This window comes from Argiope bruennichi, chromosome 8, assembly GCF_947563725.1.
Source record: "Argiope bruennichi chromosome 8, qqArgBrue1.1, whole genome shotgun sequence".
NCBI classification, from domain to species: domain Eukaryota; kingdom Metazoa; phylum Arthropoda; class Arachnida; order Araneae; family Araneidae; genus Argiope; species Argiope bruennichi.
Window position 1 is genome coordinate 30,440,234 of NC_079158.1, and position 19,761 is coordinate 30,459,994.

The following is a 19,761-nucleotide window of genomic DNA, read 5'->3' on the forward strand; positions in this document are numbered from 1 at the left end:
CGAAAATTCGAAAAGATAAAGTACTTATAAGCATTTTTCGACGAACTTACCTGTTTTCATGAAATTGAATTTTTCGCAAAAGAATGAAACTATCTATCTGTGATATAACTTCTTAGTAAATATGTGCTTAAATGGAATTTTTCCAAGGATTCGTTAAGTCTTTTTAATTGATAATGTATTTTTACAAATTTATATTTTTAAAAAAAATTTCTCCTGCCCTATTTTGGCTATCTTAACTTCGACAACTCATTTTATAAGTATTTTTAATATAGTATTTCCCCCCTCCCCTAAACCTCTTCTGCCAGTTTCATACCTTATCATTCAGTCTCGAAAACTCAATGTTTCAAATTTGTTATGTTATCAGCTCGATGTTATGAGCTCCCTCCTCTTCTATCCGCTCCGAAATTTGAGAGTAAATATCGCAGTTTAATATGGATAAGCTACCAAAATATATAAATTTTAAAAAAAATGCTGTTGTATATTTTATTCCACATCTCAGTATTTTTCTTGTCAATTTTACGTGACTGTAAGAAGTAGTCATTGATTTTTTTATGTACTTTATTTGCATATCAAGATAATTAATGTATAGTATGTTTGACTATGGTTAAATTAACTGGTCATTCATCTAATAAAAAGTGAAAGAAAAAAAACTAATGATGATGAATGCTTGTTGTAATATTTAATTCTTCATCTCTACCCCCTAGGCGTTACTGTAATAAAAGTCAGTCTTTCATAGCCTGTCATAGTCTTTTCTCTGAGATAAAACAATGATATTACAGGAACTGTAAATTCGGACCCTCCGGACTTGCCATAATTGTTAACACGTTGACTGCCGCGTGACTCGACTGTGATTCACCCCTGCTATCCGAATGTACCGATTCATCTACTTAATGACCCTTTCTCTAGTATAGTTAAGAAGGGTTATTCTAAGTAAACAGATATCAGAAATTAGATTCGTAAATCATGATGTTTGGATTTCGTATGTTTGTTAAGCGTGACTGTGCTAACATGTTAACACGGTAGATGTCACAATTCACAGCTGATATTTGGACCATCCGTCTCACTAGATGACTTCTTCTTTAATATAATTTTACCTATCATCTGAGTAGATGGTTCGGTACAATCGTAGGCGTGAATAGCAGGCGAATCATACGTGAGTCAACGTGTTAATCCAAAAATGTTCCAAAAAAGCTTAATAAAAAAGAGGGATTTTATGAAATAAAATTAAAAGCGAATGATCAATTATTTTTTTCATTTTGGCAATATAGTAATCCTAAAAACTTTTGAATGCAAAAATTTAATATCGATTAAATTATAACTATGTAAATGAAAACCTTTTCGTGTTGATTTGTGTCTTATTTCTGTAATTTTGCTTAAAACCCATGGTTACCACTTCAATCTTTTCCTCGGATAATCGGAAGTTTACTACATGTAAATAAATGTATATTAAACGGAAAAAAAATTAGCTGATGGAAGGAATAAATAAGAGAAAAATCATTTAGACTCATAATTTTTTTAAATATTTGAATCATTAATTTATTGATAATTGTACAAAAGTAGTAACTCATTCGATGTTAGCATCGCCCTTAATACTTATTTTATCGAAGGTTGTTTAGGATGACGAAAACATTTCGTTTGATTTCTAAGATTATCACATAACGATGACTAACTCAGATTCTAAACTATGCCTTTTCTTTTCTGAATGATCTTACAAGAAATGAATGTTTGTTTACATGTTACATTCTATGTATACACATTACACAATGCCATTCATACGTTAATAATTAGGGTATGTCTATTTAAAATATGTATAAAGTATCCCCCTCTTCTTATTGCTTTCTCTTTGAAACCTTCACAAGTGAATCTAATTTTTTGTAGCTTTAAACCTACATCATGACAAAAACGAATAAGTTGAAATATTTATATTGAAATGTGAAAATTACTCAACATTATTTTACGTTATGAAAAGAATATTAGAATAATTTTATAAAATATTTTCTGCTCTTAATTCATATTTAAAGCATTATTAATTTTTTTACCACGTGTGAGCATAATTTTGATTCAAATAAATGATCGATGGCTTCTTTAAAAATGTTTAGATAATAAGCAAAGAATTGTAGAATCTTCAAGCTTGTAGGTATCAGAATGTATGCCAAGTGAACAGCTAGGAGAAAATAGGATACATTCTTTTAAATTCTATTTTCATATGTATTAGTACTTTTACTGAAAAGTTAATCCTGAATATCAATATAAACCTATTTCTAAGAGATGCAGTCTTGAAAATGTCTTTATCTTAAGATGACTTCTACAATAAAAATATAGAAAAATAACGTAAAATTAATTTAATACAAGATGCCGAGAAACAAAGCAGCTTTATTTTAAGTCTTAGATTCTGCCAATATGTTTCAAGGGCCATTTTTGATATCATGCAATAAAACGGATCTGGTCTATTTTTCACAATTCTTTCTGTGTTAAATCTAAGAAGTTTAAAAGTAAAATCTCCCCGAAGTATTCAATCGGAAGCTGGTTTACAGATGTTGATGATCCTGTCTTTTAATCCGGAACAAAATGTTTTCAACTTTTAATCTTATTAAAATCATATTCCCTTTTTTATGTACAACTTGCCCTCTGGACCGTAACAAATGAAGCTTTTAAAGACCCTCCTCCCCAAATACCGTGGGCTATTAATCCGTCATTATGTTAAACTGACCTTTTAATCCGTTTCGATTGTTCGGTTTTTAAGGACATCCATTAATGCGCATTGATATTCAACTTGATTTTTGTAATACTGTGGAATTTTTTGATGCAATAATATAGTTTAGCATATATTTTGAGTATGCATTTATTTATTTTTTAATGAAACTTAATCAGTTTTTAATGCCTTTGTCCCGATTTTTATGTAATACTGTTTATGAAAAGATTAACCCTTTATTATGTTTTTAAAGATCTTTTCGTATCGTTGATAAGCAGATTTGTGATAGATATTATAATCGATGTCATTAATAAAAAGAGAAAACGAAAGATAAATAAATGTTATTTAATCGCCACGCATTATGGGACAGAGAATGAATGAAATAATTCAAAAATTAGCTGTAACAGGTAATGCGCAGATGTCTCTATTAGCGAATTACGGGATGTTTGTATATCTTTTTAAAAATATAATCACTCACTTTTTATGATTTTTACTTATTTTATTTAAAACTCAGTTGTTTAAATAAAATAATTCGTGGAAGTCTTTGAAAAGATCTCTTTTTGGTTATTAAAATGTTAGGCTTTAAACTGTTGTTCATTCTTGTTTTTGTTATAATGGAAAATTGTATAATACAACTAGGACTTTTAAATATTTTTCTTTCGCTGGATTTGTTTCATCTTAGTAAAATGGAATTTTACAGAGTTCTATAATTTTGAGCCTTTAAATTTATATATTTTTGATGACAATACTGATTTTAAATATTTTCTGAACTTAACACTCAATTAATAGATTCACTTAAATTTTGCTTGCAAACCAGTTGCTACATCTGTTAATTATTATTATTATTATTATTTACAAAATTGGTTTCACGAATATACGATGCTTAAAATTAGGAATTAAAAACAAAAGCTAAAAAGCAAATATAATTTCAGTATAAGAGGGATTTTTGTTGAATTTATTACATTGTGAAATTTTACTTAAAATGAAAATAGGGAAATGCGGAATATAGGAGGAATTAGTTATCTGCGTTATCCATATACCTAAAGAATAGCATTAGTATGAATAAGCCACCATAACTTAATGTGCGATTTATTTAGGTGTCATTGCTAAATTTGACGAATTAAAGCATCGAAAACTAGAATGAATCAATTCAAAGCTTTCTCTAAATTGAATTAAGCCTGCATTTGAAATGAAGGGCATATTTCATTTTTAAACCAGAATAGATCGAAAGAATTATAATTGCCTAAAATAGTAAAACATTGTTCACTTTCATTGTTTATAAAATATCATGCATAACTTAGTTGAGCGAACAATGTGGATTGGACTTGTTCTCATCGCGTAGTTCATTATCCATAAAAATATGTTTGATTTTCTTAGTAAGTATAAAAATGTAAATGACGATTCTCTGAAGAAATATTTTTGCATTTATATACTGTGATTGGAAAGGAGCCAAGTTCATCCAGGTGATTCTCATAAACATCTGGATTATCTTTTTTTGGATTGACATTTGTTAAGAACATTGCAATAGGTGTCACAAAACTTCATAGGGCCAAGAAGTGGCTAAATTTGCCATTATGTGTATAAATAAAAACGTTCATTTAGTCCTTACAGGGCGATGTCTTGGAAATCCCAAAATCAGTTTTGCAGTCTCTTGTGAAGAATTTGCTATCTAATCTAAAGTGGAGAAGGGGGGCCGCGCAGCTGGGAAGTCTGTCGCCAGACATACTTTGGGTTCACTCTTCACTATTTTAAAGATAAACATGAGAAGGCTCATGGCCGTCGAAAAGATGAACGAGAATTGTTGGTAAACATTGAAGTGTTTCAAAATTCTCTTGTGAGTGGCGACTTAAAGATTTTTATTTTTTTATTTTTGTTAATACATATAAGTATAAAAAATCATTAATACCTCAATTAGTCTGCAGCTTGCAGAATGATGAGATTTAATGGTATACAAAAGCCGAACTGCGAAATTGAATAACACAATCTCTTAACTGTCTGTCGATTTTTGCATGTACAAAAACTGCATTATGATGATAGACACAAATATGATTTTATACTATATATGCAGTAGCCACATAGTATTGCTTGTGATGTGATGAATGTTATGATATCAAAATCACAATAACGAAGATATGAAAACGAAGTAAAAAAAATAGCAGTTACTTTGCTCTTTAATTTTCCATTGCAACAATTATTCATCTGAAAAATTAACAAACGATAGCTATAGTTCAGCTATTCTCATATAAGTTTACACGATAAACTAAGAGGAAAAGAACTAAATAAATGCAATTTGGCACTTAGCTTTAGCACCTAAAGTATGAATTCTTATCAAATTTTGAACCATTTTTATCAAAAAGTTAACTTTCTACTTCCGCAAGCATGTTATAAATGAAATTTTTGTGCGATCTTGAATGACTAGTTTTATGTAGTGACTAGTTTTATATGACTATGTTCTATGAATGAGTAGTTTTGTAGTTCTACGCCAATTTTGGTTACAATCGGCTGTAAAAATAGGCGTTCAAAATAAGTATTCGATTTTTTGTACTTGTGTATTAACTGCACGTCAACGATTCGTCGCCAAAAAGAACGTGAAAGATCACAAGATAGATTTAGTAAAAGCTGTGTATTCACGCCAAAATTCGATATTTCGTAGTTATGGATCGATCGAGATCGATATTTTGTAACGATACCTTTATTTTTACTACACTATGAAGCACACATTCCTCAAGGCCTTGTCCAAAGGGCATAATTTATTTTTATTTTATTTATCTGTATTTATTTATTTTATTTGGAAACACCTTTATTAGATTAATGCATGAAATTTATTATGCGTGAAAGTGCTGGTGAAATCACTCTCGCTGGTTTAAATGTAGATTGGAATGATTAGGTGAACTTTATAATTGTCATTTGGTTTAATTAAATTCGTTCTTTTTAAAGTATTCCTGAAGGAAAATGTATCTACAACATATCCAACTATCACAAACAAATCCAAATTTTGTGTCGAAGTGCTCTTGTAACTGATACCATTCCTATTTGTGAAAATGACCATATTTTGATTCTTGGATATCTTTGTTTATGTTTTGAGGACATTTGATGCCTGTTGACACCTGACCATTGCCCTTCAGTGTTTATGAATGAAATGCTTGATTTTTTTTGCAGCCCAGCGTGACGGTGAGCGGGACGAATCGGCGGGACGACGAGTGTTCGCCACCCCCTCCCGGCGACACGGACAGTGCCATCGCCACAGGAAGTGACGTCAGCAGGGAGTCCTTGGCGGACAAACACGACAGGTACAAGCGCCCACCTTTTATCATTATTATTACTATAAAATCCCTACCAAGGTTACTAATGATAAAATAAAAATTTCTAATTCATTCACGCAAGTAAATTTACAGTTAAATGATAATAGAATTGAATCGAACAGTTTCTAGGCAGGGCCGAATAATCAAATAGCCAACTGCCTAAGTGCTTCGAGGCCTTCAAATTTCTTTTGCAGCATTTGCTGGGAAATTTAATTTTGTATTTTTATTTTACTTTACTAGGGTTATATACTAGTACTTATTCACATTAAAATCTAATTCAATTTAAATATCAGTGTTACAAAAAAGTTATGCAATTTTGAAAGTTGAAGAAGTGTCAAACTTTACATCTCCCTCATCATAATACATTTAACCTGGCTCTAATTCTATAGTATTTTGATTTTTACTTTTTAATTTGTAGCTTCAATAGGGTTTTGAATATTATCAAAACTGAACTTGACATATCGTAGTATATTTTATTCTTATGCTGATTATCCTACCTTCAAACATGCATTTAATCTCTGAAGCCTAAAAAGTCAAGTGCCCCGAAAATAAAATGCTAGAGCTAAAATGTTATGTATTTGTTATCCTTGTTTAACAAGCTCTGAATACGATTAGTGAAATGAATGAAAAGAACAGCTTTACTGATCTTTTCAGCTTACAGCTTTACTTTTAGTAATCCCGCATCAAAATCTGTGTCTTGAGAAATAAATACAATGTTTAAACGATGTGATAAAGCAAATTTAATATTCATATATCACGTTTAGCATGAAAATAATTCTTTTTTTTTTTTTAAAGTAATATCAATAAAAGCATACACTCAGAATTTCAAGCGCTTATTCTGTTCTTCAAGAAAATTAATTGAAATTCGTCTTGGGAATGATACTGCATCTTAAGCACGAATTTTGTGTAAAGTCTAAACTCTGTCTGTAGTATGTTATTTTTTTTTTTTTTTTTTTTTTTTTTTAAGGTGCGTTCAAGGAAACCGCCTTGTTCTAGTTCACTGCCTTATCATATTTAAGTCCCACGTGCTACCTACTTGGCCAGTCGGACATAAATTTTAGTTTTTGTCGTATGCATCCACTTATTAATTATCAATAACCTTCAAATGAACTTGCTATGAATCACCTTTTTCAATATCATTTTTCTTTTATTATGTCTTGTTAAATTTGGTCGTATTCGTTTTTATGACCCTATTTCAGGTCGTATTGTCATGGATATATTGTTGACCTTCTAATTATTAATCATTAGAAGTCTTATAATGCAATTCCGTGGCAAAATAGTTGTATGAATATATTGGCATGAAGATTTGCAAATTTGTGTTGCATCCCCCCCCCACCTTCCACCAACATTTCAGTAAAAAAAAAAAAAATGTTTCCCGCTGCTGTCAAATTTTTTTTATTACCTTTTTTACAATAGCATATTTACTTAGATTTGAATGCTCAGCATATGTGTAAAATCCTTTCCTCATTTCTCATAAATGAAGAATTCTGAAAGAAATTTTTACATCATCTCTAAACATACCTAAAAAATGTCATCTTCAAAAAAATAGATAAAAATTCTTCAAAATTCTGAAATTTTATAGTTTCGATGATTACAATGTTTATGTCTTTATATTCAACGAAGTAAAAGCTAACGTTTTTCTCCACCCAGATGTATATTTCATGCCCCTTTCTCATGTTTCATTCGTGTACCATTGAAATTTTATTTTTTGTTATGACTATTGTCTTGGCTAACCGCACGGAATTTCCACTTTAGAATGCTGATCTTCGATCTCTACTGGGCAAATGCATTTCTCTACATTAACTATCGACAGATCGGATAAATTTTTAAGACGGTTGTCTCTGACATCGTTTATAAAATGTCCAATTTTTAATTTTTGCCCCCCCCCATCTTTGAAAAAAAAATTAAGCATATTTAAGAGGGCCTTAAGGCTAAAATATTATATTTTTTCTGTTTCAGTGGAAGCGATGAAGCAGAAGAAAATTACACTTGTCTGGGACACTTGTCCCGGCCCGACAACAGGTAAGAGGAAAAAAAAAAAAAAAACTGTCATTTCATTGCAAAGTCTTATAATCAAAATACTACTTTGAGTTGTTTGTTTTCATTTAAAGAATACATTGATAATCATGAAAGAAGAAAGATATGCTTAATGGTTTTTCCCCTAACTTTTTTTTTTTATTTGGTTACAATGAAACGTTTTTACAATCAATGTATTGTTACTATTTTTCTGACTCATTGCCTCCAGCCTGAAAGAATGTCGTCTTTAGAGGTGACTTTCAATTTAATTTCATTTACGATTGGCTTCTTTGGTTTCGGAGTAGACAAATAAGCTTTTGTTGAATGGCAAAATGTCTGCAATTTCCCCTGATTTGATTGGCGATTGTATTAATGAGCAGAAAAGCTCATTGTTTATATTTTAGCAGTGCGGATCATGATGTAAAAATTTACGAATAAGCGTACGAGTAAATGAGTGATACAGGAGTGAACAAAGCATGTAAATTAACATATGAAATCGCATATAAATGGAAATATTTCTTAGAAATTATATACAGTGACAGTCAAAAAGTAAGCGCACTTCAAGTAATTATTCCATAAATAATTGATAACATACATCCAAGTTTCATGACTCAAATTGATCAACCATGACTGTTTCCGCGAATTCGGCATTTTCAGAATCAAATTTTATTATTTTTCAGATCAATTAATTATCTTTTATGTAACTATTCTAAAGTATTTTTAATATCCCAAATATTTTTTTTATATAAATTTATTCATTTTATTGTTCAGTCAAGCATACTTATTTTACTTCTCGGAGTTTGACGTAATTCATTATTTTATGAAGTTCGGTTCCAAGTCTGAGTCATATCTAATTCATGAATTCAAATGTAGAATCTTGTTTTCAAGTTTCGTGATTTTAATGAATATAATAATTTTACATTTTTTTAACGATTGTAAATGTTTATATTTAAATGATACTCATATGTGAATAATGGTTCATTCAGCTACTAAACTACTGCTAATCATCTGACGAATCGGGTAATTCACATGCAGGAAAATCAAATTATTCATCAAATTAAGTATTTAGTTGGCGAGTAAATTAATCAGACTTTTTTCCCAAAAAAAAAAATCTGTAGTGAGATACTATCTATCTATAGTGGGTGGCATTTACCTGAATTTTATAATGGGAATGTGTTATACAATACATTTTAGGAATGCTTGAGCTTTCACTATAGTCTGTGTATTTTCTGTACTCGGTTCAAGATCACATTTTCTACCTCGTTACTGGTTGTCTACCTGTTAACACTGAGGCAGATAACAGTGTCAGTCTTTTTTTGTACACAGCTGTTAAGGTATTCCCAAAACGTACTGACGTGGGAAAAAAACAAGCTTTGTCGAAACCATGGCAACGGAGAAGGAGAAAGAGTGAAGAGTAAGGAAAACGAGTGTCCTTGAAACGCCTACAGAAATTACACAGACTATAAGATAAAACATCTTTCATTACTATGATAAGTTGAGGGACTATTTGGATGATAATTTAATGAACCAATCACAACATGAATTTATTTTGGTCAGAATCCATAAAATATAATGTTTGCAGCTTAAAACATGCTAAGGTAGAAGATTTGTAAGCATCCAATTATCAGTTGACGTGTTAGGCATCCTTTGCCATTCCATTTTTTTCCAATACAAAAACAACTTGTACTCGATCAGTGCAGACAACAATCAAAATTCGATAGATATGTATATATTAAATTATTAAAATTAAATTCATATTAAATGTTTATGTAATAATTATTTAAAAGATGTATACTTTTTTTGGGGATACATGTAGCTGTATTTGAAGTAAAGTTCGAAACTGTTCAAAGTCATTCAATTCCAGTTGGAATGAGCTTGAAAAAACGATTACAAATATCGCTTATTACAATAAAATTCTTTGAATAAGCATTTTATATTAAAATTTTATCTGAATAAATGTATCATTTTATTATTTTTTCAATACCATTGAACTTGCAGTAAAACTTTTTGAATAAAAATATTACCTTAGGATGTCTTTTCCATATTCAAAAGATCTGTAAATTCTTTTGAGTCGATAATGTAAAAAAAAGTTTAACCACATACCTGTTTAAGGCTCTTTGACCCAATTTTACAAATCAAATGTTATTTTAATAGATTAAGGATCCATTTAACATTCTAAGACTAAATTTTTCTTTCCAAAAATGTCTTCATATTAAGTCATTACTTAAAGTACCGTTGAAGAAATCTCAATCTTTTAATTGTGCCAGTCGATGAGTCATCACCGTATCCCTTTACTTTCCAAAGTATCTGCTATCTCTGTGGGAGAGCATTAGCGAAACACTGACCGAGTGTTGGTGCAATACCATTTTCTTCTTTCTTGCCGCTTTTTCCTCCCGCGCGTACCTGTTTGTGTAACCTTGGCCCATACCTGTGCTGTTTGTTCGGTGTGTGTTGTTCTGAATGCGTCTTTGTTCCATCCCCCCTCTCTGTTCTAGTTCCGGCAGCTTCCGGAGCGCCAGCAGTCACGGCAGCAGCCATCCGTCCAGGAGAAGGAGGAGTTCCCGGATGCTCAACAGGTCGGGGTAAGTACCGGACTCTCCAACCACCTGTTCATTGTCCTGTCCATAACTTGTTGTCTTGTGAAGGTTTTTATCTATGTGTATTTGGTGATGGTACGCGCTGTTCTATTTTCTACGCATTGTTGTGTGTCTTTTTTCCGTTTATATTCTATTACTGGCCATTATGGATTAAATGGGTATTTTTATACTTTTTCTCATATTTGGGACGCTTTCGTTCAATTCCAGTCAATGTGATTAAGAAAATTACTTTAATGCTTTTCCGAATTATGTTTCTATGCACGAGTCTGCAGTTTAAAACAGACTATCTTAAACAAACAAAAATTCAAAATTTCGGCAGTTTTTTTTTTTTTTTTTCCCCCAAGACTGACAACAAATCTCCTATTTTCACATTACATCCATTCACCATCCCAGCTGTTATTTATCTGAATTTTTGATATTCGAAAGTCAATTGTTAGGAAGTCGCGGTCTCTTTTTTACACGTTATTTTTTTACACTACATTCGAAAATCAAGCATCGTTTTCCTGTTAAAATATAGTACTATCATTTACAGAATGGCAAAACTTATTTTTTAAAAAAAACCTTACTATTAATTATTTATTAGAGATTATTTTGTACTCCTTACACTTTAATAGATATTTTAAATTGAATTCTTTATGTAAATTTAATGGATCATAGATACATAGCTGCTAATATAATATTATAGTAGACCAACTAAGATATAAATTTATGCGTATTGTGTTGCCTTTTTCTATAATAGTAGTTGAGTAACTTGATATAAATTAGTGTAAGAGATATATGAGAAATAATTTTCAATTACAATGAATTAAAAACTGCAGTTTGTAATAAGAATTTATTACAAAAGTTTCCTTATCTACAGTCAAACATGCTATAAGCAAATTATTAAATGAATTTGTCAGTTGTTATTAAAAAGACTTAAGATGTAGGATATGATTCACTGCTGTAGGAATGAATTCTATCATAAATAAAAATAGGATTTATGTCACAGGATATGACCATCACGGTAAAGACCGGAAACAAAACGCTTGTTAGTTTAAAAAAAAAAAAAAAAAAAAAAAAAAACACTGAAATGATCATTTGCTAGGTTTCAGATATATAATGACTTATTCCAAAATCACCGGTGGTCATTTTTTTTTTTTTTTTTTTTTTGCAAGTAGGGTTAAAGAATATTCAATATCTCAATACTATACTCAACAGTTTTGTGAGAATCGGTATAAAGATTTCAAATTATGTTCACGTTATTTTAAACTATGGGTGCTTTTTTTGCTGTTAAATAATTCAAGATGGAAAAAAAAAAAATTGTAATGAGCCACCTTTTGCATGTGTAACAATGATGTAATTCTATTAAGCTATCAGAATTTCATCACACGTAATTGAACTCTGAGAATCGTTAACCTGCATATAAAAGCAGTATTTTAAAGTCTATACCAATTTAAAAATCATTTGTTCTGATGATACCTTATCTTGGTTTTTCGCGCTTCTTTCCTTTCAGTATTCTTTCCCGAAAAAATATTATTTTGTAAATAGAAAGATTAATGAGTGAAATAAGGTTCTGCATTTACAGATTTGCCAGTGGTACTAAAACATTTTTGAATACAAATTGCAAAGATGTATTGCGCATTGTTCAGTTGACTTCTAATTCCTATTGTCTGACAATTTTGCATGTTCTCTCCCAATTAATTTTTATCTGTGCTACAACATTTTACTTCCAGAAGCTGCATCTAAAGATCAGTTTTTAAAATCCGAGATCAGTTCCTTAAAGTATATTTTTGTTAACAAATCACAAATTGTTTTAGTCGTTATGATAAGAAAAGTTCATTGTTACTTATATCTTTCTGATGATAAAATAAAATACGTTATTAATTAAATTCCTGTTTAATGAAAAAATGCAATTGTGGAAGTCTGTTAAATGATTAGCGTTATCTTTTAAATGACCCTTTTCTTTGGAATGACAGTACGCTTTTGACTTAGGAATTGCTTATTTTCCCATGTGTTCCATTCCGTTTGATTATAATCTTTCTCATCTCATATGCGTTCATATTTATCGTATTTATTTGCATATGTGATAAATTCTTTTCCGCCATTTAACATTTAAATTAAACTCGCTTGAATTCCTTTTGTTTTAATTATCGATTGATCACCTATTTTAGTGCTCATTATGAATCTTTGAAGTAAAATGAACCCAATTGATATGGTCCAAAAACTGGTCATTCACAGTCACTCAACGCCAAACTAATCGTCAACGCAGAAAAGGCTGAAATTTCCATGGCATAGAGTGGAAAACTAGGTATCCAACTCGTTCTAATTCCCATCGAACTGTTTAGAATAAGCTTTCAGTGAATGCGGGTTAGAAGAGGGTATTTGGGTGTATGGACGTGATGAGACTTTCGGTATGCTCTTGCATGATATTCATCAAAGGGGGAGGGTGAATGAAATTGACGAAAAGAGCTTGTGTTCCTCTATAGACGACCTAAAAATGGAATACCGTGGTGAGGTAATATTGTAAATGACCAACTAAACAGGAATACCTTTTTTTTTCACTTCATTGTTGCTGCTTTCCAAATGCATCCTTTTCGCTTTCCCTCTAACTATAATCGTTGGTAGAATTGAAAGTTAATTGTAACAAAAATAAAGTTAGAGAAATTTAAAATTCTGAATTTTTACGTTTCAGAACAAGACAATCCCATCTTACATTCATTCATTTCATGTCATTCACTTGGAAGAAGCGTGCTAATATATGAAATGTTTCTGTAGTATTATCTTTGAAGACTTCAGATTTTGTACACAGTAACTCATCGTTTGTACGTTTTTCATTTATAACTCATTTCATCACAGCCGAATTCATTTATAACCGGTGTAATGGTCAAGTGCTTCGTTTATATGACGTTCTTTGCCATCCGTTTATATAGCGGGTTTTTTTTTTTTTTTTTTGTTTTTTTTTTTTTGTTTTTTTCCCTTGTCGTGCGATCACTTTTGAGGAATATGTGAAGCGTGATTGTGATCGAAATTACTGACATTCAATGAATTAATTAAATAGGAATTGCTGCTGAATAAGAATATATATTAGTTATTTCTTAAAATGGGATACCATCGAAAAACTTTGAAATTTTTTTTTATCTTCACAAATAGTAGTAGAAAATGATTCGATGACTTTATTCCGATTCATAATAAATACCCGCAGATAATCAGTATGTTAGACGATCAATTGCGTTTTTTTAATTATACATTTACCTGTATGAAGAAATGCATAACTTGCACTCGAAGTTTTCAATTAAATATGGTTTTTCTTACTTAAATGACCGATATTTATTTTCAAAATTTAATTTTTATTTTCAAAAATATATAATAATACATTATCCTAAAAAAAAGCTTTAAATTTTACCTTTGCTTTTGTAGCACTAAATTTATAATAATCAAATTTCTTAACTAAGATTTTGATGAAACCTTTTCTATTATACGTTGCATTGCGTCATTGCTTTGAAAGACGTATAAACGATGTTTTACTATATTTTTGAGGGATGCTAATTTCAGTTCTAGTATTTGACAAAGGAGAATATATCCAATGTATAGTTATCTTGCAAGTGATTGGCTAAAATAAGCAAAAGTTAGCCGGCTCTAAAATCCTTTATTTTTTTGTGTTATGGCAGTTTTTGTCCATTAAACGATATGATTTTAAGGTTGGTTAAGACCATGTTGACTGATTTTTATACCATTTTAAATATACACGGTGGGTTCAATTCATGGTCAATTTTGGTGGGTTCTTCTCAGTAGCTTATTTCCAACTAGGCCACTGGGTTGACAATCGAATAAATATATTATAAACAATCGGAATATAAACATTTCCTAATATTTAAAAAAAATTATAAATCTGGTTGGGCAATAAATTTGTAAAAAAAGAATTCTATAATTATAAAATATTAGGAAAATGATCGGTATATTTAGCAATGTGTTAATATTACCCTATCTGTTATTTTTGCAGTTATAGTATTTATAAACGCTGAGTTCTGCTGTAATAGTATTTATAAACCGGGATACCGCGCAGTCAGTTATAATAAATAAAAATATCTTCATTATATAGTTACTATTGTTGTGCTGTGTTGTGACTTTTGGCACTTTACAAATCCTTTACAGTTTTCTGTAAGCGATTTAAGCCGAGTGAGCGTCTCTTGTTTCTTCAGTAGTTTCAACTAGGGCCAAGAGTACTACTTAACTACTTCATGCGTCACATTCGCTTGCACAATCTCTTTTTTACAGGGGGGGGGCACATTCACACATCTCACAGATAAAACACAGAAGAACAACCATGCCCGAACCGGGATGCCCAAAGCACGGGAAGATGCGCTGCCCCTATGCCAGGACGCCGGCATTATACAGTTACTAAAATAAGAAAAGAAAAAAAGAAAAAACTTAAAAATAGATTATTAGCTGGATGTTGTTTTTCAAATTTGTCCAAAAAAGAAACTAATTTGTCCTGTTTATTCAAGCATCATATTATTCACGACCTAGGGTAGCAAAATTTCTACATCTGATTTTTTCACTAAAATTTTTATAGCTAAGACCTATAATATAGACCTAAGTGCTGAGTCTCTTTGACTTTTAAAAATGACTTAGTAGTTATTTATTTATATGAAACAACCAAGGAAGGGAAAATAGTTCAATAATTTACGTTCGGAAAATTTCGCATCGGTACTTTCGGTTACAAAATCAAAGTCCCTGAATAAACGCGATACCCTTGGTGAAAGAACCTATTTATCCCTCGATTTCCATAGCCGACTCAAATTTCAGCGAGGTGTCAGTCGATACCCCAGGAACCGGAGTGGATTGCTGTCTCTCTGGGAGCAATGAACAAAATCGTCTGTTTTGGAGTGGTGTGTCGACCTCATTAGTTTCACATGGGTTGAGTTGCTTTGCTCCTTGACCTTGGGACGGTCCACATATCCCGACGCGTATCGGCTTCTTTTTCTTCTTGGTTTATCTCCCCACCCTTTTCATTCGAAATGTAGTATTGCGTGTCCCGTGCCAGTGGAACATATCCTTATCGTGAGGGGACATCCCTAGATTGAGTAAGAGAAATCGAAAATTTAAGCCTGGTTTGTTCTCGGCATATCTAAAATGAGACTTTCGCTACGTCCCCTTATCACGTATGGTTCTGGTTGCATAAGAGAATGTGATAAAAAAAATTGTGCAGTAATTTTGAATGGTTGGATGACCCTCTGGGTGGTGGTGCATCCTCTATCAGTGGTTGAAGAAAAAGTGGTTCTGCTTTGTGTCATTCTTGGGGTTATTCGGTATTCGGTAACTTTCTTATCGTATCGCTTTGTGGTAGACTTTGAAAATGTTTGGGCCATATTTTAGATTACTGTTTTAGAAATTGCTAGCAATGACAAGTTATCAAAGCATGCTAAACAGGCAATGGGCTTCACAACTTTCAGTGGCCACAAAGTCACCAGATTTCAAGATAATTTAATTTTATGATTTAATACGATTTGCAAATAAGCTCAAACAAAACTCAGTTTTTGCTTAAATTTTTGAACATTATTCTTTGGATTCGTCTGTGCTTTCAAAATCATTGATAGATCAGCGTGATTTTTTATCATTACAGTTGGTTGGTTGATTGACAAGTCGTAACCCTGCTAAACTTTTATTTGAGCATTAATATTTTTGTGATTTTTTTTTGTTAACCATTCTATTTAAATTGCTTTTATATGTAAATTTCAATTTTTTTTATATACAGGGTGTCCCACAAGGTATGCAGCGTCTAAAATTTACAGATTCGGATAAAAAACGTCAAAACGAGTATTTTGATGTATAATGTATGGGGTCCCCGAATATAGCGCCATAGTCTGTTTGGACTATTACAAATACATCAAAATACTCATTTTGGCGTGTTCTATCCGAATCTGTAAATCTTAGACGCTGCATACCTGTGGGACACCCTGTATATTGAATATATACTTATTCAACACTTTTGAATGTGATCCGCAATTAAATGTTTTATTACTCCAGTTTATCGTAATATTTATTGCCTAAAAGTTGTTTGTATTGATAAAATATTAGAATTTTTAAAAATACTTGATTTTGGAACAGAAAAGGAGAGTCCAAATCTACATTACTAGGGAACCCTCAGGTAGCTTAATCCGATCCTGGTTTCTAGCTTATTTGATACTTCTTACTCTTACACTATCAAATCATAAATCTTATAAGATGTAGAAATTATATTTCACTATTTTTGCTTTCTCCATGTTAAGTATTAAAAGAAAAAGATAATTATGATACTTAAAACTTAGACTTTGACATTTTTATAAATCCCCTTGGCTTAAATGTTCTCTCGTCCGGTCCAAGAACGGACTCGGGAACTTTTCAAATCATGTCTATGTAACTAACAGTAACTTAAAATCATTGGGAATAGCCCCCCCCCCAAGCTTTCTCGCATGTATTCTAATAAGTCTTAACCCCCTCCCCTCATAAAAACTGTGGACCTTGAGCAAAGCCGTGAGTATCACGAGTGTTTTTATTTCCAGAACCCCACACATGAGCGTTTTTTGCTTCGTAGTATATTGAAAGAAAACTGGGTATGCAATTTGAACGCAATTTTATCTATCGAAAGAAACGAAAATTGGACACAGAATTACAGTTTTAAAGCAAGATTACACACTAAATTTCGTTTATCTAAGTCTTTGTGTTTTAAGTTATTTCTTTTATATGCATGCGAATATACAAGACCGAAAGATAATCAACAATTTGATACCTTTGATTCAAAATTTTATATGCATCAAATTTTATTCATTTAGCTCTTTAATTCAGTAGGTATCATGTCACTTACTCTCTGACAGACGAACATAAAATTTCCTGTGAATATATTGGGTTCAAAATTTTATAGAATTTACTATTTTAGTGTAAAAACGCATAGCTCCAAACGTTTTTGAGTTTTCGTGTCCTCAGACAAACATAATTCCAAAAATGTTTTTTAAGGACCCAGTTAGGTTTGAAGCTTGGAGATTCATGAAGCAAAATTTCAAATTCGAATTTTTTTTTTTTTTTTTTTTTTTTTTTACGGTTACATTATTTTCTCTTCCTACGAGCAAGACGAATGAAGTTCACTATACGGCCTTAATATCAAAATTATAGATATGTGTCTAATTTTGAGCAGTATTTCAAAAAAGAATCAAAACGTTTGTCTGTCCATCCATGAGTATGTGAACACAATAATTGAAAAAGCAGAGTAAGGTAGATAGATTGAATTCAAAGAATAGTTTTATCATTGCAGTTGTAAATCTACTAAGAGGTTTGTACCAAATCTGTTAATAGGTTGACTGACGATTTATTTAATGTGAGTCACAGAACATAACGGGATGAATATGTGATCTTTACATCGAAATTGGGATGTGAGTCAAATTTTAAGATTCGAAACATATGTAATGATTGGACATATGATGATGTATGTGTTTTCATGCGCAAGTAATTGCTTTATCTCTTATTATTAGATGTTTATTATTATTATTAATTTTGAAAAGTATCTGATCTTATCATTAGCTTATTACTTAGTAAAGCGACTGCATTTTTTTTAAAGATCTATTTTGCAAATCAATTCGTATTCGCTTCTCAATGTGAAATAGTCATGAAAACCGACTTACTGATTATGATGATAAGTTGTGAAATTTATTAGGATGTGATCGCTTCCGAAAAGGATGTTTTCTTTCTTCCTGAGGTAGCAGTAGTAAAAACTACTTCGTTTGAATAGTAATCAGAAGAGTTAAAAAATTTTCAATATATATGATTGCCACATTATTTAATTTTAAATAAAGTATTGTCTTGAAGTAAGGACATTATTTCAAAACAATTGTAAGTCTTCTTACTTTCCCGTTTGTGAATTATACCAAGAGAAAGCCCTGTAATCGTCCAAAAATTCGAATTCGATCTTTTGATGAACATCCACATTTTAGTATCAAAAGCTGAGTTTTAGAATTAAGTCTAGGCAGATGGAATTTGGTATGTGAGGTTTACATCAAATTTGTAGCTTTTTATTGAGCTTTTAATGAAATTTGTTCACAGCAAATATATCTTGTCTGTCTGTCCGTATACAATTTAATGTGATGACTACAAAGCGTAAAAAGTTAGATGGATAAAATCTGGTTCATAGTTTTAGCATCTAAAGTATATCAAATTTTGAATCAAATCCGTCAAAGGGTTGCTCATCTATCTGTCTGTATATTTGCATCCTTATTAATGAAATTTGGTAAACTAGCTTATTAATGAAATATATCGAATTTCGGTTTCAATTGATTAAAAAAACATCAAAAAGAATTTCATTCCCCCCCCCCCATTATAGTACGAAGTATAAAACACTCATTTTCGAGACTGAAAATAAATATCTGAATACGCGTGACACTCAGGACATGCTCAAAGTCCACAATTTTTATACGGAGAAGGGGGGAAAAGGAAAAGAGGAGTATAAAGCCTATATTAAGGATACTTGTAAGGCCGCGGTGGCCTAGTGGTAAGGTCTCGGCTTGTGAGCCGTAGGGGTTCAGGTTGGAGACCCGATTGCACTGAAGAACCGTCGTGTAAGGGGGTCTGTTGCACGTTAAATCCGTCATGCCAAACGTCCTCCCGCTGGTGTGGTGTGGAGTGGAGAGGGTAGTACCAGCTGAGGTGTCATCCTCATCATCTGACCGCCGTTCAAAATTACGAGGTCCGTCCCAAAATAGTCCTAGTGTTGCTTTACAACGGGACGTTAATATAACTAAACTAAACTAAAACTAAGCATACTTGTACGAGAAAGTTTCGGGAAGACCACTCCTGCAGTTTTAATTTCCTTCACTCACTAACCATTTCTAACATTGTTTTTGGATTTCAAAATACATCATGATAAATTATATACATTAAAAAAACCTGGCAATTTTTTTAAATTTCAAAATCCATGTGCATGTTTTGCATATGCTTACCCCTTTTGATATTAATAGTCTAATTTTCTTTATATCTTCTCATTACCAGGTACCATGATATTATTGAATATGCATTTTATTTGTATTTGAAGATTCCGAAATCATGCCTAATTTGGATCCACTATTCACCACAATGGCAGTTGATTTTCCCAGAATGATGCTCGAAATTTGACTGTAAATTTTTAAGCGAACAGTAGGCCAATATTCCC

At 31.5% G+C, this 19,761-nt stretch overlaps 1 protein-coding gene across 2 annotated transcripts in view; it reads left to right on the plus strand.

The window, feature by feature from the left end:
• Window positions 1-19,761, plus strand: part of LOC129981191 (rab11 family-interacting protein 4B-like) — a 142,301-nt gene that overhangs the window by 70,414 nt on the left and 52,126 nt on the right. The window contains exons 3-5 of one of the 2 annotated variants that reach the window (XM_056091925.1): window positions 5,852-5,982; window positions 7,954-8,016; window positions 10,506-10,592. In XM_056091925.1, coding sequence (XP_055947900.1) covers window positions 5,852-5,982; window positions 7,954-8,016; window positions 10,506-10,592 — 281 coding nt within the window. The remainder of the gene's footprint in view (window positions 1-5,851; window positions 5,983-7,953; window positions 8,017-10,505; window positions 10,593-19,761) is intronic. The other variant, XM_056091926.1, reaches the window with a different exon arrangement.